This window comes from Triticum dicoccoides, chromosome 2A, assembly GCF_002162155.2.
Source record: "Triticum dicoccoides isolate Atlit2015 ecotype Zavitan chromosome 2A, WEW_v2.0, whole genome shotgun sequence".
In the NCBI taxonomy this organism is placed as follows: Eukaryota; Viridiplantae; Streptophyta; class Magnoliopsida; order Poales; family Poaceae; genus Triticum; species Triticum dicoccoides.
This window is the reverse complement of record NC_041382.1, coordinates 195,762,288-195,783,118: the sequence shown is the minus strand read 5'-3', so window position 1 is coordinate 195,783,118 and position 20,831 is coordinate 195,762,288. Positions and strand designations below refer to the sequence as shown.

The 20,831-nt window shown below is 44.8% G+C and overlaps 1 protein-coding gene and 1 long non-coding RNA gene across 2 annotated transcripts; both read right to left on the bottom strand.

Moving 5' to 3' along the window:
- Nucleotides 1–12,434: 12,434 nt before the first annotated feature.
- Nucleotides 12,435–15,779, bottom strand: LOC119354168. The gene is made up of 4 exons (XM_037620881.1): nt 14,511–15,779; nt 13,038–13,131; nt 12,872–12,897; nt 12,435–12,729 (listed from the first exon to the last, which is right to left on the bottom strand). The coding sequence occupies exons 1-4, from the start codon at nt 15,568–15,570 to the stop codon at nt 12,587–12,589; spliced, it is 1,323 nt and encodes a 440-aa protein (XP_037476778.1). The 5' UTR covers nt 15,571–15,779; the 3' UTR covers nt 12,435–12,586.
- A 2,379-nt stretch (nt 15,780–18,158) lies between these two features.
- LOC119359264 lies at nt 18,159–18,533 on the bottom strand. The gene is made up of 3 exons (XR_005172441.1): nt 18,464–18,533; nt 18,264–18,362; nt 18,159–18,170 (listed from the first exon to the last, which is right to left on the bottom strand). It is a non-coding gene; the product is annotated as an uncharacterized LOC119359264 (long non-coding RNA).
- Between the last annotated feature and the right edge of the window lie 2,298 nt (nt 18,534–20,831).

Below are 20,831 nucleotides of genomic sequence, written 5' to 3'. Positions count from 1 at the left end.
AACTAGTGAACCCTCATACTCCTCTACGCGTGGGCATCCATTGCCGCGTCTTCCCCGGCTCCATGTCGTCCCCTTCCTAGGCCTCGACGTTGTACACCGCCCTAGTGCTCTTGGCGCGGCGTGGTCAACATGGTCAAGGAACAGCTTCCACCGGACGTGGACTGTACGTGGAGAGGCTGGCAGCTAGGTCCACGGCCGCAGCAAGGAAGTGCCTCCTTATTATGCGAAAAATAATGATTCCTCCACCTGACAGCAGGGACCAACCGGACGGGCAACCGTATTTCGCGAAAAAAAACGTTCCCCCCCTGACTGCTGGGACCTACCACCTACATCTTCGCACGCAAGGAAATGCGTCCGGGCAAAAAAAACGATTTGCCCCCCTGACTGCTGGGACCCACCAGCTACATCTTCGCATGGAAGGAAGTGCCTAACAGTCGGGACCACCTGGTCGAAGCGTACGTAGCATTGTCATTCTGGTCGCGAACGTGTACATACATACTGGTCGATGTAGAGGCACGCACGTGTCGTAGTAGAGGCGCGCACATAGCATGTACACGTACGTACAACGGCCAGGATGCAAGAAAGTAAATACGTCCACGTACGTACATACAGGCGGGGTCTCGGACGCCTACTCGCGCGTACATACGGCCAGGGCTCGTGTGCATGGCTGGGTCAGAATGGAGAAACAGCGCCGACGTCGTGTTCATGGGGAGGCACCGGAATGCGTCGTGTTCATCAGGAGGCAACGGAACGCGTGGGAGCCAACCGGCTTGGACGGAACATCCGATGGAAACGAGGCCTGGCGTACCGCAGAACGGAGGAACCGGCCTTGTGTTCGACCGGCCACGGTCGAAACGGGATCCTGTTCATCGGGAGGGGTCTGGCGTACCGCAAAACGAAGGAAATGGACCTCCTACGGTCGAAACGGGTCCTGTTAATCGGGAGGGGTGTGGCGTACCGCAAAACGGAGGAAACGGACTTGTGTTGGAGCGCTACGGTCGAAACGGGGGTCCTGTTCATCGGGTGGGGTGTGGCGTACCGCAAAACGGGACTCCAGGGGCTACTATTCATCTCCACCGTCGACCCCCTCCAGCCTCCACGGGCTACTGTTCATCCACCGTCGACCTCCTCCAGCCTCCACATGCGACTGTTCATCCACGGGCTCCTATTCATCCAGCCTCCACTGCGCACTACTCCACCGGCTACTGTTCAACCAGCCCTCTCCACGGGCTCCTGTTCAACCACCCCTCCACGGGCTATTGTTCATCCAGCCCTCCACCGTCCACTGTTCATCCAGCCCTCCATGGGGTGGTCCTGTTCATCCAGCCCTCCACGGGGTCCTGTTCATCCAGCCCCAACCGGCTCGATCGATCGGGGTCCTGTTCATCCGGAGGCAACACCACGGGGTCCTGTTCACCCACCCCATCGGGAACTGTTCATCCAACCCCCTAGTAACTCTCACTGTTTATCCAGAGGCAGCATCAATCGGCTTCAGTTAGCAGCAGTAGCGAAGGAATCGCTCGATCGGGTTCAGTTAACAGCCATCGATCGATTGCTCGGGTTCAGTAACGCGTAGCCTGCAGTGCAATCGCTCGGGTTTAGTTAGAGCCCAACGCCTCGCTTGGGTTCAGTTAGAGCCCAACGCCTCATACCCATGCGTGTGCGTGTACCAGAGAAACGCGCATCGCTCGGCCCCGACCACCCACCGTAACCGGGAACACCCCGATATTTTCCTCGCCCTCACTTCTACCACGGTTTTTCCCTTCATGGACGGCCCAAAGAATGTCATGCAGCTGCGTCTCCGGCCCGCCCGGGACGAAAAGCCCATTTTCTGTCATGATTTTTTGTCATAGTAGTAGGAGCCCACCACATCTATGATGATACCGGGTTTTGTCACAATTATCGTCATAGAAGTGCCATAAGTATGACAGGAAAAAAATTCGTTCGGCCCAAAATGTCACGGATGTGTCTTTGTTTTGTAGTGTTTGAAGCCTTGGCCAGAAGGCAAAATGCAATAGATGATGATGTAGGATCCCTTGAAGCACCATTCAAGACCACATCTTGTTCCATGGGGTGTTGGGTTTCCTCTACATTGTTAGCACAACAAATCGAGGAAATAGATGCATTTTTATCATGGCAACAATACATAGCAAGCATATCATCATGAGATTTAGTCAAGCAATTTCTATATGATATGCAAGGACTATCAACACAAGCATGTGAAACATTTGGAGTGCCCGAAGTGCTAAAGTCCAAAGATGAAGCATTACAATAAGAAAGTGATGAAGGATTACCAACAATAAGCCCACTATCATCATTGCAAGGAACACCACTACTCACCATGTCATTACCTTGTGGCAAACCACGTGTAGGTGAAGTAGAATAAGTTGAGAACACAACACGGCCGGAGGTGGAGGGAGAACAAACATCCCCACAAAACTCGGACACGCCATATTTATCTTGAAGCTTTGTCCACAACTCATGAGCATCCCGGAACGGCATGAGTTGAAATATAACTACATTGGTCAAAGCATCAAAAGGCACATTAGAAGCTTGAGCATTGAGATAAGAGTTTTTCTCATCCTATAAAGATAATCTTTGGGGATCCTTTGAAGGAGAAAAACCCATATCTACAATTCGCTCTAAATTTGGGTCCATGACCCTGAAGAGATTAAGAATGCGAATTACCCAAACATCAAAAATGTGTGCCATCGAAACTAAGAGTGTCAGAGAATCCTAAACCCCTAGTAGACCTCCTTACTCTCTAGGAGGTTAAGCCTTATAAAGAGAGACGAGGCTCTGATACCAATTGAAAGATCGTGGATGTCGCCTAGAGGGGGGTGAATAGGCGCTTTAAAATAATTACGGTTTAGGCTTGAACAAATGCGGAATAAACCTAGCGGTTAATTTGTCAAGCACAAAACCTACAACAACTTGGCTCACCTATGTGCACCAACAACTTATGCTAAGCAAGATAAACTACTAGGTGATAGCAAGATATATGACAAGAAGCAATATGGTTATCACGAAGTAAAGTGCATAAGTAAAGGGCTCGGGTAAGATTTAACCGAGGCACGTGGAGACGATGATGTATCCCGAAGTTCACACCCTTGCAGATGCTAATCTCTGTTTGGAGAGGTGTGGAGGCACAATGCTCCCCAAGAAGCCACTAGGGTCACCGTAATTTCCTCATGCCCTCGCACAATGCAAGATGTCGTGATTCCACTAAGGGACCCTTGAGGGCGGTCACCGAACCCGTACAACTGGCAACCCTTGGGGTCGGTCACCGAACCCGCACACTTTGGCAACCCTTGGGGCGGTCACCGGAACCGTCAAATTGCTCGCGGTGATCTCCACAACCTAATTGGAGACCCCGACGGTTGCCTGGAGCTTTACACCACAATGATTGAGCTCCGAACCCCACCAACCGTCTAGGGCGCCCTGATGTCGCTTGAAGCTACGTCGGTATTTCCCCAAAGAGGAAGGGATGATGCAGCACAGCGGCGGTAGGTATTTCCCTCATATATGAAACCAAGGTTATCGAACCAGTAGGAGAACCAAGCAACACAACATAAGCAGCCCCTGCACACAGATAACAAATCCTCGCAACCCGACGTGTTAAAGGGGTTGTCAATCCCTTTCAGGCAACGGTGCCAGAAATTGGTAAATGGACATGAGATAAAATTGTAGATATTGATAGATCGAACGCCAAATAAAAGGTATTTTTGTATTTTTGGTTTAGTAGATCTGAAAATAAAAGGCAAATAAAATAGATCGTGAAGGTAAATAATATGGGAAAGAGACCCGGGGGTCGTAGATTTCACTAGTGGCTTCTCTCGAGAAAAATAGCAAACGGTGGGTGAACAAATTACTGTTGTGCAATTGATAGAACTTCAAATACTCATGACAATATCCAGGCAATGATCATTATATAGGCATCACGTCCAAGATTAGTAGACCGACTCCTGCCTTCATATACTACTATTACTCCACACATCAACCGCTATCCAGCATGCATCTGGTGTATTAAGTTCATGGGAAAATGGAGTAATGCAATAAGAACGATGACATGATGTAGACAAGATCTATCTATGTATAGATAGACCCCATTGTTTTATCCTTAGTAGCAACGATACATATGTGTCGGTTCCCTTTCTGTCACTGGGATCAAACACCGTAAGATCGAACCCACTACAAAGCACCTCTTCCCATAGCAAGATAAATAGATCAAGTTGGCCAAACAAAACCCAAATATCGGAGAAGAAATACGAGGCTATAAGCAATCATGCATAAAAGAGATCAAAGGAACTCAAATACTTTCATGGATATAAAAATATAGATCTGATCATAAACTCAAAGTTCATCGATCCCAACAAACACACCGCAAAAAGAGTTACATCATATGGATCTCCAAGATACCATTGTATTGAGAATCAAGAGAGACAGAGAGAGAGAGATAGAGAGAGAGAGAGAGGAAGCCATCTAGCTACTAACTATGGACCCCAAAGGTCTACAAAGAACTACTCATGCATCGTCGGAGAGGCACCAATGGAGGTGGTGAACCCCATCCGAGATGGTGTCTAGATTGGATCTGGTGGTTTTGGACTCTGCGGCGGCTGGATGAATGTTTCGTCGACTCCCCTAGGGTTTTTGGAACATTGGGGTATTTATAGAGCAAAGAGGCTGTCCGGGGGCACCCGAGGTGGGCACAACCCACCAGGGCGCGCCTGGGCCTCGTAGCGCGCCCTGGTGGGTTGCGCTCTCCTCGGAGCACCCCCAGGCGTAGCCAGGGCCCATTATGTTCCTTCTGGTCCAATAAAATCTCCGTAAAGTTTCATTGTGTTTGGACTCCGTTTGATATTGATTTCCTGCGATGTAAAAACATGCAGAAAACAGCAACTGGCACTTGGCACTATGTCAATAGGTTAGTACCAAAAAATGATATAAAATGACTGTAAAATGATTATAAAACATCCAAGATTGATAATATAACAGCATGGAATGATCAAAAATTATAGATACATTGGAGACGTATCACGCCCAAGCACCCAAGAGGAACAAGCTCAAGGGTACCAAGCACCCAAGAGTAATAAGCTTCTCAACTTGTAACTTCCACGTATCACCGTGGAGAACTCAAACCGATGCACCAAATGCAATGGCAAAGGGCACACAGAGTGCCCAAGTCCTTCTCTCCCAAATCCCACCGAAGCAACAAATGCTAGGGAGGAAAATGAGAGGAAGAATGAAGAAGAGAACACGAAGAACTCCAAGATCTAGATCCAAAGGGATCCCCTCACATAGAGGAGAAAACGTAGATCTAGATCTCCTCTCTCTTTTCCCCCCAAGACTAGCAAGAATCCATGGAGGGATTGAGAGAAAGCAAGCTCGAAGAGGGTCAACAATGGGGGAAGAACACGAGCTCAAAGGATCATGTTCAATGGGGAAGAAGACCCCCTTTTATAGGAGGGGGAAAATCCAACCGTTGTGTGCTCATCCCACACACGAGCGGTACTACCGCTCCAATGAGCGGTATTACCGCTCGGGCGGTAGTAGCAGGAAAATAGAGCAACGAAGAGGAAACTCGGCGGTAGTGCCGCTTGTAAGTGGTACTACCGCTCATCCCAGCGATACTACCGTGGGAGAAGCAGAACATGAGCAAAGGAGGCAGGGTACAATAGTGGTACTGCTGAAGTGGTACTACCGCCTGACCGAGCGATACTACCACTTATAGGCGGTACTGCCGTGCCTTACTGCCGCCCTACTGCTGCTGAACCCGACACGAAAAACAGACCCGAGAAAAAGCAGCGGTAGTAGGCGCGGAACTGGACAACGGAAGTACCACCAACAAGCGGTACTACTGCCCGACAGGAGCAGTACTACCACATGGAGAAAACTAGAACCGTCATAACTTCTGCATATGAGCTCCGAATTGAGCAAACTCAAGCCTGTTGGATAGAGGAAGACGATTAGCATCAAAACAGTAAGATATAGAGGAGTGAACCCTCCATCAGAGAAGAACCGGCATAACCTCCAACATCGAAAACATCATAGAAGATGCATGTGAACTCCGTTTTTGGTTAACTCGGGCTTGTGACGAAGATGACCAATAGCTCCAAATATCACAAGGATAACAAACAAGAACCAAGAAAGATGATGCAAGGATGCAATGGTTTGAGCTCTCTATGAACGATACAATCAAGCTACTCATCGAGAGCCTCCCTTGATAGTACGACAATCGATCATATAACCCGGTCTCCAAACTACCACCGTGAGACCGGTAAAATAGAAAACCTATCAAGGGAAAACCTTTGCCTTGCACATAGTCCACTTGAGCTAGATGATGACGATCTTGACTTCCTCAAGTTGGATCACCTTTCTTGATTGCTTAGGCTAGGTGAAGACTAGTTGATTGCTCCCCCATACTCCACTATGGACGAGCCACTCTTCGGCACATCTTCACAAGTCTGTTGCCACAACAATGGACGGCAAGCTTCAAGCATATGATCTCTTCGTGATGATCCTACTTGAACTTGCACATCGCAACCTAACCCCACAAAGAAATCTCACGAAGACCATGGGTTAGTACAAAGAGCGTAATTGACAATGCTTACCATACCATGGGATCGTTTGATCCCTATCGGTACATCTTCTATGCTTTGTGTGTTGATCAACTTGATTCACTCTTTGACTTAGTCTTGATCAACCTTGAATCTTTCCAACTCTCTTCATTTTGATGATGTCTTGAAGGTAAACATGAATGATCACACACTCTTCTTCTTCAAGACATGCTTGCAATAAGATCAACACTCACATGACCAATCTTTGGATAATTCCTTAATAGTACCTTGGTCATCACAAACTCTCCTTGAAACCAAAAAAAAGGACTCCAACAAAAAAGCCTATTGACAAACCCTTCAAATATAACTCAAGGCAACCATTAGTCCATAGAGATTGTCATCAATTACCAAAACCAAACATGGGGGCACCGCATGTTCTTTCACCCTCCTTGGTGCGCCCCTATAGGAAAGGGGAGGCGCCACTCCTTATGGGCCCTTGTGGCCCAAGATACCTTCCACTTCTTGTCCTTTTAAGGCCCGTTATATTAAATTAAATATAAAAGCCCACTATGTATATTATTTATTTAGCATCAAGGTGGTTCCCAAGGGGCCTTTTATTATTGATTTAGCATAACCGAAACATTTTCCACCTATATATTATTTATGGCGTAATACCCGGTATTACCCAATAAACTCCGAAACCCTTCTGGTGACCTAGAAATGCTTCTGGTTCATCTTGAAACTGAATATTAATGAAACAATTCCACAAATAAATCCTCAATATTTTCGTCCTACTAACGCTTAGAAGACCATGATTACCTTAAGCTTGTGGCCCCGTAGGTTCGGTAAATCATAGACATGAACGAAACTCCTCCGTTCAATGACCGATAGGGGAATCGTGGACGTCCATATCGGTCCCTTCGATTACATGAATGACATTCGAGTGAACCTTTAGTTATCATGTGATGTTACCTTTGCTTCGCGATACTTTACAAAATCTGAGATGCATCGGTATCCTCCTGAGTCATACGCATGCTCACTATACCATCATCCTCGTTGTCGGTTTTGTTCTTCTTTCTCGCCGATATGTTTCGGCATCCCCATGACATAGTCACCTATGTCTGGCTAGATGATGATCTATGCCGCCACACTGAGTGAGCCTTAAGAATATATCTCCATCATCGGAGGAGCAAATCCCACTCTCGAGCTATCTAGTCCCTTGTCATACTTTCCGATGAACCTGTAAGTTGTCTTTGTGGTCACCGTGTTACAGATGACGTTTGAGCAACCCCAAAGTCCACCGTATGGTAGGAAGTGACTATGATACTCACATGGTCAAAGTAGCAAAACACAAGTTAACACTCTGTGTTATAACAATTGATTTCAAATGATATTATCTCAAAATATAACAAACAAGTTTGGGTCGATTCAATATGATCATTCTTCTAACGTCATACTCTCAATGTTGTTCTATGACTAAGGTTACACTTAACGATATCCTATGATCCGGAAAACATGATCACCAACAACACTTGGTCAGTCTCAGAGGCGAGACTAGGAACCTATTCTTTACAGTTTATAATTCCACACGTGCATATGAGTTTTCCATTGAATCACATATTCCAGGATTATAGCAGTTAGAGCATGAAATATGAACTCTTAATTATAAAAATGGAAATATAATAATACAATATTACGGCCTCTATGGCATATTTCCAACAACTTGTTTGACAGCAGGACGATTTTTTTGTTTTCTACTACGTTTCCTAACACATACGTCTCAAATTTATTTATAATTTTTAATTGTTTCATGCTATTATAATATCAATTTTGAATACTTTTTATGGAAATTTTTATTATTATTTGGACTAACCTATTATTTCAGTGACCAAAGCTAGCTGTTTTCTACATGTTTTTGACTTCTTAGAAAATCTATATCTATGAATATTAAAAAAACCTTGCGAGATAATATGTTTTTTCCAAGACACGAGGATTCCAAAAAGTGTCGGGATCTGTCGCGGGGACACCCTAGGCTCACACAGCCTGGTGGTACGACTAGGGGGCACCTGTGTGGCATGGCCGCATGGGCCCCTTGGGCACCACCTTTACGACCATTTTTCACCTATAAATCCTAAAAATCATGGAAACCTCGGTACCTTTTTGCGATTTTTCTAGCCGCCACAAGTTCCTCTTCCGGGGAGATCCAGTCTGGAGGTCTGTTTTAGCACCATGCTGGAGGGGGAATCCACCGTTGAAGCCATCTTCATCAACCTCTTGATGCTTCCATGGTCATGTGTGAGTAGTTTACTTAGGACCTTGGGTCCATTGCAGTATCTAGATGACATGCTCTCTACCTTATGATTCATTACAAAGTTTTCGGGAGCTACCTCACATGATTGGGATCAACATGATGTTATCGGTGGTCGTGTTTGTTTGGATATGATGAATTGTCACTTTATGATCTGATTGTTCATTGAATTAAATGAATCTTTTGAAGTTTTTTGTTGTATAATTGATTAGCTATGTATGCTTTCATTTTCTTCTCTGACCAGGATTGATAGGTACGTAGTTCTTCACAGGAAGTGGTGTGTAGTAGTGGGTTCAATCTTGTCGTGAGTTTGATCCTGGTGACAATAAAGGATTGTACATGTATTGTATTGTTGCCACCAAGGATAAAAGGATGGTTTCTTTATCACACTTAGATGACAATTTTAGTGTCTACATTATGTCATCATGCTTATTGCAATGCTCTGTTTTTCATGAACTTAATACTTCGAGATGCATTTGGATAGCGGTCTTGGGGTGGAGTATTAGTTGTAGATGCAGTTGGATAACGGTATACATATCACGAACGTAATGCCTATACAAGAGTACGCCATGAATGATCATAGTCATAAATATAAATGTTGCAATTTAATCACTGCCCAACTGCAATTTGTTCGCCACATACATTTATCTGCTTGGAGAGATGCCACTAGTGAACCTATGGCCCCGGGGGTCTACTTTACATGACTGAAAACATCTACAAAAATATTGTTCTTTCTTGTACCACTTTATTTACTTTATCTATTTATCAATTCCTACCATACCATGCAATTTACCATTGTAACTAGCAGGACAAGAAGCTTGACAACCTTCTTGTAATGTTAAGACCAAGATAACAAAGTGAGAAGTCGTGAAGGGCTAGTGGGACGTCGTGAGGTCAAAGCAGGGCCCTGCCCCTGATGCCAAGGCCCTGGCCTCAAACACTGGGGTTATTGGTGCAGTGTCGCCGCCTTTCGAGTCAGTGGTCGGCAGTGAGGACAACGTATAGCTTGATGAATCTGACAAGGCCTTTGACTTGTCGTCAATCTGGTCGTCCAAGCATGCTTGCATCGCCTGCTGGTATGTCGCTCTGACGTTTTGCTGCCCAAAGACGTTTCCTGGATCGAAGGGCGGTGGCGAAGTTGTCACGAAGCTCGATGAGGCCACCGATGCAATCTGTCGAAGCGGTTGGACGCACACGTGGAAGCCGCCATGGTTATTGATGATGAAAGCCAGTGCGCCAAAGAAGACGATGCGGATAGGGTAGGCCGGTGGATTGAAGTTAACCCGACCTGTCCGCGGTGAAGGTGAAAGGTCCGGAGGTTAGGCTCTCTCCCGGTGGGAGGCCGCCGGAAGCTAGAGGAGATTCGATCTAGGATAGGTCTCCGGCCGACGCGGCCCATGCCTAACGCACAATTAACGGTGCATAATACAATCAATACCCTCAATAGAGTAGTGAACGTGACCGGGAAGTTCCAGATTAGAGGTCAAAGTGGTGATTTAACCAGGTTCAGGCCTCCGATGAGGAGTAATACCCTACGTCCTGCTTTGAGTTTGTATTCATGGTGGGTGTACCTCGTGTGAGGGATTACAATGGGGGATAAGTGTTGCTACCAAGAGTAAAGGTCTACAGAAGTATGTGGGAGTGAGAGCCTCGTAGCCCCCTCCTTATATGCACGACAACGACTAAGGTCTATAGGAGGTAGATCCAATCTTGGCTGCCGCCATCTTGACTTGGGGCCAATATGGTCCCTAGATATCTATCTGATGCTCCGAGCTCCGTCCTGTTGCTAGCTCATTGATGGGCCTCCTAGGCCCCGTGGCAGACCTACTGCCAGGCTCCTCGTGGAGTAGCCACCCCTTGTGTATTCCACTGTGAGCATCGTTTAAGAAGAATGATAAGTGTGACCAAAATACAGTCTAGTTTCATGCCTCGCAGGTCGAGCATGAAAGTCATTTTCTTGTACGACAACTTATGAAGAGATACATGGAGCAAAAGAACCCGCATATGATGTTCTTTGACTTGGAGAAGGCTTACGATATGATACCGCAGTATGTCATGTGTTGGGCCTTAGAGAAATGGGAAGTATATTAGCCTCATAAGGACATGTACGATAATGTTGTGACAAGTGTTTGAATAAGTGGTGACGACACCGACGACTTCCCCCGATTGGACTGTGTCAAGGGTCAGCTTTGAGCCCTCAGCTTTTTTTCTTTGGTGATGGATGCCATTTTCTTGTACGACAACTTACGAAGAGATACATGGAGCAAAAGAACTTGCATATGATGTTCTTTGACTTGGAGAAGGCTTACGATATGATACCGCAGTATGTCATGTGTTGGGCCTTAGAGAAACGGGAAGTATATTAGCCTCATAAGGACATGTACGATAATGTTGTGACAAGTGTTTGAATAAGTGATGACGACACCGACGACTTCCCCCGATTGGACTGTGTCAAGGGTCAGCTTTGAGCCCTCAGCTTTTTTTCTTTGGTGATGGAATTATGTCACAAAGGATGTAAAAGGAGATATCCATTGGTGAATGCTCTTTATGAATGATGTGGTGCTAGTCGATGATAGTCGGATGAAAGGTTAATAAAAAGTTAGAGCCATGGAGATAAACTTTGAAATCAAACTATTCTAAGCTTAGTAGAACTAAAATTGAATACATGAGGTGTGAATTTAGTACATCTAGGCATGATGAGGAGGTTAGCCTTGACGAGCAGGTGATACCTTAGAATGACACCTTTCGATATTTGAGGTCAATATTGCAGAAGGATGATGATATCGATGAAAATGTGAGCCATCGAATCAAAACCCGGATGGACAAAGTGATGCCAAGCTTCTCGAACAAGATAGTGCCGCAGAAGGTAGAAGTCGTGTTCTATAGGATGAAGATTCAACCCTCATTATTGAGTGTTGGTTAGTTAAAAGACGACATGAGTAAAGTTGGTTGACAAAAAGACGACATGTGTAGAGTTAGACGTAATAGAGTTGGTCTAGCCCTAATTGAAGAGAAGTCTATCCGACATCAACGGCTAAAGCGTATTGATAACCTCAAAAAAGGTTAATATACATCAAACTTGACATGAGAGGAGGCCATAAAGGAGGGATAAGAGTATCACCAAAAAACGACGAGTTGATTCCAGGATCATATGGGTTTAAGCTCTTGACAACGAGTTGATTTCAGAATCACATGGGTTTAAGCTCTTAACACCAGCTTGTCGGGAGGCTTTGTTGATCTCTTTAACCTTTGAAATCAGAAAGGACCTGAACAAAACTTCTTATTTCAGAAAATATGCATCCCTTCCTCTAAAAACTAACTGCAGGCTTTAAAACGACCATTACAAATTTTATAGGGAGGTTCCAGAAATATGCTACAGTGCGATTTTGCTGTCTTTTATAAGAGCAGTTTTTTCATTGACCAAAGGGGTTTCCGTAAACGGAAAGAGCTGGGGAGCTGGGGAGGCGGCCAACCGGAAGCTACCCCCACCCAGCCAGCCGAGACGCCGAAACAGATATAGTACTATCGCATTGTACAGAAAACTACAACCACAAAACATACCATGGTGCTACCAGAACGCCGAACCACTAGACTAGACAAGGAGCAACACAGTAAAAGCATTTCTTTAAGTGAAGAAACGCGGGGTGGATGCGGATGACTCAAATCAGCCATGTGTAACAGATTAGCACACTTCTAAATCACCTCCATCGTCTAGGTCATCTCAGTCTTCATCTCCGTCCTCTTCGACATCGTCCTCACTGATCTCGGAGTCATCCCCACTCGTCTCAGAGTCATCTCCATCCCCTTCAAGATCCACACCCATCTCAGAGGCATCATCATCTCCATCTTCAAGTTCCTCCAGACCTGCACAAAGAAACGATGATCCATGATTGGGATAGCAAACATTTGTGTTATGAAATTCCTTTAGCCAGCAGACCCAATAAATGAAAAAACATTCCCAACTGAATGCATTGGAATAAACCAGTTTAGTAGATCTCCTACATACCCATCTCATGCAATTCGGGACACCACCTGAATAAATTGAAACAAGATAGCATCCATTAGGTTCTGAAACAAAAAAGACTTCTATAATGCAACAAGCGGATGTTTCTAGAGTAAAGCAACATATACTGCAACAACAATCTATACACATGAGTGAAGAACAAATTCACCTGTCTGTGGCAGCAATCACTTCTTCATGGAAATCCTCCACTGAGTCATATTGATTCAGGAAATAAACCCCCGTGGCACCCAACACATCGGTTCCTTCAGATTAATCAAAGATATAATTAGTGTTGGTGAAATTTAAAATCCCAGCAACATAATGATAAATTAACTAATGAAATGCAGTTGAAGTATCATATTTTCAGCAAGCAAGTTGGGCATCACAGAATCCTGATATGTGCTAGGTTTTTTTTTTCAAAGGACCGCATAATAACATCATCTACAAGACATATCAACATAAAAAGACAAAGATCTAATCAAGCTGGACAACGATCTCATAAATAAGATGCCATATGAAGCTGGACAACAATCTTAGAAATAAGATGATGTCTGTACATGAAGTTCCAAACTGTGTTCCAGATTGAACTGACTTTTCCACATTGTGCTGTCTTTATTGATTCACTCTGCATGTATTAGTTGAATAGACAACGAGACACTCCTTTCGGTTTCATGAATGAGGATAAATGTAAAGGATTAAAATAGTTTTGTGGTAGCAGGATATAGAAGATTTATTAATAGATTTTGATGGTTGAATGTAAAGAAAATACATGTGGGATCTGGGACAGTGTGTGTGTGGCTTAAAAAACTGTCGCTTGCAAAATGCTGGCACGAGAAGCTTGCTGCACATGTTTGCATGGAACTCTGATGAATGAAGCTATGCCTTTGGGTTGCACTATATAAGTCCAAGTTTTGTTGTCTGAGTCTCCCTGTTTGGAGAATTAAGGGAAGGGGATCAGAGGGGCAAAAAAGATGAGGGGTCGCAGCGGAAGGCCAGGAATATAGAGGTAACAGAGGAAAAAAAGTTTTCACTCCAGCAGCTCGCCACAGCTGACAGGCCACCAAGAATTTCAGTCCAAGCTTACATGAAGAACAATGACTGCTTTGGGTAAGAGAACAGAGGCGTGTGGATGAGGGATGTGCGAGAAAAGTGGTGGACGGTTACTTTAAAACGTCTCATTAAGTAAATTGGATTGTTACACAAGCCAAGCTGTACCAGCATCATATAGTGAATTTCAAGCATAATGGACTGATGTAAACAAGAAATACTGTGTCAGAACAGCCTAAAAACAACATATACAAGACAGGCCACCACCAAGTATGGTGCATTCTGTGTTGGGAGAAGAACCTTACTCTGAACCATCTATCTATGTATCTATCTATCTAGAATAATGGCCATCCGTGTCAGCACAGGCTTATGGACAAACAAAGAGCACCATAACAGTAAGGAAACATGAACTGCAACCTTAAATATTGAAATAAAAAAAACAAAGTTATATCACCCTGCATTAAATTAAAGGGTGTGAGACGATGCGCTATGTGCTCAATAAAATTATTAACACTTGCACAGAATTAATCATGCTAATGCCATATACACGCAAATCTGCAAATCACTTAAGAGAGAGTGAGAACAAGATGGGTACCAGGCAAGTGATGATATTCGGTGAGCTCCGGTGGAAACTGCCAAGCATGGACCAGGCGGGAGGAGAGGTCCGGCATCCCCGAATCTTCAAACTTCTCATACTGCACCACACTACTGTTCTGCAGGTTGACAGAGAAGATGTGCTTGTCCAGGAAGAAGTAGACCTCGTGTGCCTTCATCGGGTTGACAAGCGCCACAGTGGGGATCACATCCCCGTGCAGCGGCGTCCTTTTGTAGGTCTCATGGTTCCAGATCTCAGCCAACCTCACTTCGTGCGTCGGCTTCCATTGCGCCTCTGACGGATTGTTGGAGGACAGCGTCCACATGCTGACCACCGGTTCGTGTCTGGGGCCATGGATCTGCACGTACCGCAGGCTGCCTTCGCTCACCTTTAAGCAGCGGAGTATGTCACCGTTGATTGTGGACGGTGCAAAGGGCAGCTCGTGTTGTACATGCGGGAACTTGATTTGGTGAAGCACCGGTTTATCGTGGAAGGGGTCGCAGGCAAGTATACAGTAGGAGAAGTCGAACCACCAGAGCAAACCTTCATGAGTGAGAACGCCATCACCGCGCCACTGTTGCTTATCCAAGATTTTCGAGCAGTCGGGCTCCTTCTCGACCCACGAGTACAAGTCGACCGTGCAGAAGAGCGTGAAGAAGACATCTTCTTCGAAAAAGCACGGGTTGAGATCGGCCACCATGAGAAGCCTGCGGTTGTGATTGCGGATGAGGCCAACGCAGTAGTGGCAGTTGAAGCCGCCGTCGTGGGGGAAGATGCCCATCGTCATGCGGAAAAGCGGATCGCAAATGTAGAAGGTGAGCCCGAACGAGGTGTAACCGCATAGCAGAAGGTGGCCGCTGCGGTCGGCAGCCGCGATGTAGGGGTACTCGACGCTTCCGGCGGGGCTGGCGACGCTACTCTCGACGAATAGGCGGGAAGGTAGCGGAACCTTGTTGAAGGAGAACGTCGCGTTGGGGAATTTCTGGGGCTTCATCACATCTTCCGACACATCCGGAACAGCGTACATGATGTACCACTGCTCCTGCGCCGCCGGGGCCATTGCTGGGTGTGTGTGTGGTGGGGGGTGGGGATGGGGATGGGAGGAATTGGATGATTAGGGTTCCCTGAGATGTGGGATGGAAGGAATTGGATGGGATGGGAGGAATTGGATCGATTAGGGTTCCCTGAGATGTGCGCGGGGATGTGGTCGATGGGAGTTGGATCTTTTTTTAGGGAACCAAGTTTATTCATTCATAAGCCACAGAACGTGGAATACATCTCGGATCATGGGGTTGGCCAAGCCACCGTGACGCCCCTGACCTAAAGAACGAGCAAACTTGGCTATGTATGAGCATCGTTATTCGAGTTTCGACTTTTAAAAACGAAATTACAAGTAAACATGGTAGCTCTATGAAGTATCTCTGAAATGATGGTTCCATATTTTCTATGGTTGGAATTGTGGATATCCATGACCACCTGCTTCGCATCAGATGCCAATATGAAATTCTCTCTTCTCTATATAGGCCGAAGAAGGTGCTCCCTTTGGGTTGGGTACTTCGGGGCAGAGGCCCACCACCCAGCCCAGCATGCAAAACGCTTTGGGCCACCCCCGATTGAACAGATTGGGACAAACGTCTATTGTAAAGATCATGGGCAACTTGGCACCTTCGATTGCCGTCCGATTGTGGTCATTTCGACCATTTGCCTGGTTTCAATCGTTGGATCTTCACCGGTCGTTTCACCTTGTTTCACTTTGCTGGTTGTTTTTGCTTGTCGGTGTCTAGAAACCTGACATTGGGTTGTGTGCAACAACCCTTTGTGAGATCGACCAGGGACCAAACATGCTACGTTACCGAGGGCATCGATCGCCGGAGAGGAAACAACAAGAGGTAAAACACACCGGAGGTACCTAGGTTCAGGCCACCGTAGAGGTGTAATACATTACTCCTGCCTAAGGATAATATTGTTGTGTGTTCACAATGAACTGGTTACAATGTATGTGGTATGTTGTGAATGAGGCGAGCCTCCGGCTAGGTAGTAATCCTTTATTTATATCAAGGTTGGTGCTCCCTTTGTTCTACGGGGGTTGCCACATGCCCAAAATAAATCTAGGAGAGAGGAGGGGGTCAACAATAATTGTGAAACTTGACAAACAGTAGTAAAAAAAGAGTTCCAAAAGCCAAGAAAGAATCAGTATAGGAGCAAAAAAATAAACATACAAAAAACTATTTGGAAATAAGAATATAAACATTTGAGCTTCTTTACAAACTTATTTTGCAGATTTAAACCTTCTTTACAATTGAACGTAATGCAAGAAAATATAACTGGGGAACCATGTTAAACAAACAGCAGATTAGTTTCCTCATGGAACTGTTCCTTTGAGTTGAAAAAAACTCTTGCATTGGGACCCTTGAGAATAAAAAAGGAAAATATGTTTCCCAAAGAAATCGGTTGCTCGTTTACAGAACTGTTTCAGCTGTCTCCAGACATTGTTTACAGCCGAAGGTCTTGCAAAGAAACTATCACTAGACCAGCAAGAGAAAAAAAGATAGCTCTATTGTTAAGGAAACATTTTTCGCATGGAAGTATTCCTTTGAGTTGAATCTTGCAGTGCAACTTCCCTTGAAGGTGACAGTATTAATGAGACCCTTGAGAATAAAAAGAAGAAATATGTTAATTGGAAATGCAGTGCAGAACATTTAATCATTGGGATTCTTTTGGGTGAACCCTGTTACACTAACTAATAAGAATAATGAGACCCTTGAGAATAGAAAGAATAAACATGTTAATTGGAAATACATGTTGATTTCAGAAGTTACCTAAGGTTACTATCATATGCAGAACGAGTAAAGTTTGGCCTTCAAAGCTTCACTTGAATATGCGGAAACCCTATTGAAACATATACATGATTAGAAGAAAATAATTTCACTGTTCGTTATGAAAGAACAGGCTCTAAGAAAAAACATCTCTTTTCTATCATTGGGAGACAAAATAAATAGAGAACTTACATGTCTCTGCAGGAAATAAGTTACTAACGGGAGCTGAATTTCATTGTCCTTGCAAGTTACAATCTCAAAAAGGAATTTTTGACGTAGAGCATGTAAATAATCCTACAGTATTTTAGAAAAAGTGATGTTTATTTCCTGATATGTTCCAATTAATGACCAAAAAAGGAAACATATGTCTATCGCTTACATTAGAGAAACCCTCCAAACCGAGACCTTTGTACTTGCTAACATACCGAAGAAGGAAAATTCTTGAGTCATACCTGTGAAAGAAAAATAATAGCACAATCAGTTCCATACTTAGGATGGAAATTATTGTGAATTTAAAATACTTTTAATCTGCTTTTTAGGAGAAAGAACCAAAAAGTTGTTGGTGGCTGGTACAAATCTTGTAAAATGGGAGAGTTCCATGGAAAACCCACCTAAAATTGACCTTGGGAGCTGGTACAAATCTTGATTCAAAATTTCCTATGCTGAAAGAACTAGAATTTCCGTATGTAGCAGCAAACAAAACCTTGAATTTGTAGATAACCGCACTAATAGTTGATAGAAATGTATCACCACTGTAGTATCGGTTCATGATATCAAAAAATTTGGCTCTGAAGTTAGCAATGATTAAAATCCATTGTTTTTCTTTGAATATGGGCATTTTTACCTAGGGAATTGTGGAAAGTTACAATCTAATAGTGTAACCTATTTAAAGAAGAAAAATCTATAAGAGCAGTTTGTACAAAAGAACTTGTCTTACCAAGGAAGCATTCAATAAACTGAAGCCAACATTACTTTCCTGTAAGATTAGTTGGTTTGCAGGATCTGAATGATTTAGCATTGGGTTCATTAGCTTCTCCTGCATGTTTGTTTCCCAGAAAATGATTGATAGTTAAGAAAAGGAAATATCGATGATGTGAAAACAAAAACTGAGGAGAAGAATTCAAAATATAGGCTGACCATGTCGTCAATGCTAACTATGTGCTCCACTATTTCACTGTTTCGCAGGAGGCCTTTTCTTCCTCGGTCCAGCTGGTCTTTATTCTTTAGTTTTGAAAAACAGCCAACAACCCGAGGGTTTATCCAACCACCAGGCTTGAATGATAGAGTTATAGTTTTCTGATCCACCCAAACTCCTTCAATCTCAAATATCCTTTGGCTGTTCATGGCAGAAGAACATCATGAAGAAAAGTAAAAAATAAATCATGAGAAAATAGTATGGATCGCATATAAAAACTGTTTATGTTCGAATTATGTAGAACATATCACATAAAAATTCATATGCTTTTTGTACATAGTTGTAAGTTAATTTGGGAAGAAGTCCAGCCAATGTTTGGTAGAAATCATTCTCTATTCCATCTGAACAGATGACTTGCTTACCAGCCTTTTTGGGTTCTTGAATTACTAGTGTCGCGGATTTGAAAGAATTGTTCACACGTTGTTGCCAAGTTGAAGTTTCTGGTTTTGAAAACTTACTGGAATGTGTTCATGTTGTTCGGTTGCTTGAACTAGCAAAGGATCTTCAATAGCTGTGGCAATATTGTTTGGGTAGAGTTTCGGTGATAAGGAATCCATTATCCTTATTGGGCTCTCAGTTCCAGGAACATTGGGGTTGGCATGACTATTGCAATGCATGCTATACTGATTAGCTGGCAGGCTAAACTCATTAGAGGCACGAGATGCAAATGGAACATTCTGAACTATCTCAGTTGAATTGGTAATTGCATGTAACACCCCGGATGTAATTTACCTTATCTGTATCCCAACTCTTGCCGTTTCCGGCACTAAGTTATTTTATTTCATCGTTGTCAGGTTTTTGTCTCTCTGTGTTGTTGTCTTTGTCATGCATCTCATATCATGTCATCATGTGCATTGTATTTGAATACGTGTTCGTCTTATGCATCCGAGCTTTTTCCCCATTGTCCGTTTTGCATTCCGGCACTCCTATGCCCTCCGGTGGTCCTTTCTACCTCTTTCCGTGTGTGGGGTTAAACGTTTTCGGATTGGACCGAGACTTGTCATGCGGCCTTGGTTTACTACCGGTAGACCGCCTGTCAAGTTTCGTGCCATTTGGACTTCGTTTGATACTCCAACGGTTAACCGAGGGACCGAAAAGGCCTCGTGTGTGTTGCAGCCCATCGCCCTTTCAAAGTGGCCCAAAACCCACCTAAAACCCCTCCATCATCTCGGTCGTTTGATCACGATCACGTGGCCGCAAACCGCACCTCATTTGGAGCCTCCTAGCTCCCTCTACCTCTATATAAAGGCCTCCTCCCGAAATTTTCGGATCTCTCCACCCCTAACCCTAGAAAACCCGCTCCTCCGCCGACCGGACGTGTCCGTTTCCGGCCGGACAACATCCGCCGCCGCCCGTAGCCTATCCCGAGGCGACACGTGTCCTCGCCGGGACTCCCACCGCCACGGCCCGCCGCAGCCCGCGCGGGGCCCTCCCCGGCCTGAGCCGCGCCGGCCCTCCCCGTGGACCCTTCGCCGGCGAGCCCGCGCCACCTACCACTCCGGCGAGCCCGCGGCGCAGATCACGCCGGCGACCGCGCTCGACACCGCCGGCGCCGCCCCGTCCTTCTCCAGCCTTCTCCGGTCTCCCCCGTGACCTCACCACCTCGCCGGAGTAGAAGCTCCGGCCGGCCATCCTCGAACGTCGCGCCACTACAGTGCTTGATCCGATCTGGATCCGGACGAACCCTAATTCCTCGGTTGACTTTTCCCTCTTCTCCTGATATTTTTTGCATTCTTTAACATGCCATAACTCTCTCATCGTAGCTCTAATTCGTGCGTGTAGCATATCAAAATGTTCGTCTCGACGAGTACATCATTTCATCTCATTGCATCATTTTTATTTGAGCTTATCTTGATGCCCGAAATGCTGTTGGAAGAGGGCTATGTGATGAATTTGTCAGATCTGTTTCAGCAAATAGCCTTTTGTCATTTTTGCCATGATTAATGTGTGCATGCTATGATCCTGAGCTCTACATGTGTTTTGTTATATGCCATGTCATCTTTACAGAGGTGCTTGCCATGTATTTTTGTGATATTCATGGTGACTAGCACAAGCTTGCAAAGTAGCGTAATCGGTAATGCTGATTTCACGGACTTAGAATTTCACCAAGTCCTTGTCCTGATTTTGTTGTTTTGCCATATGTTCATGTTGTTTCCTAGTGATCCGTGCCTCTTTTGAGGATGATCAGTAAGGATGTTTTGTTAACATTGTGGTGCTCTATCCATCCATGTCTTTGTTTGCATTTATGGAGCACCCTAGCTTGAGTCAATCAAGCTCTACTTTTGCTATAAAATAATCCTGGCAGATTGT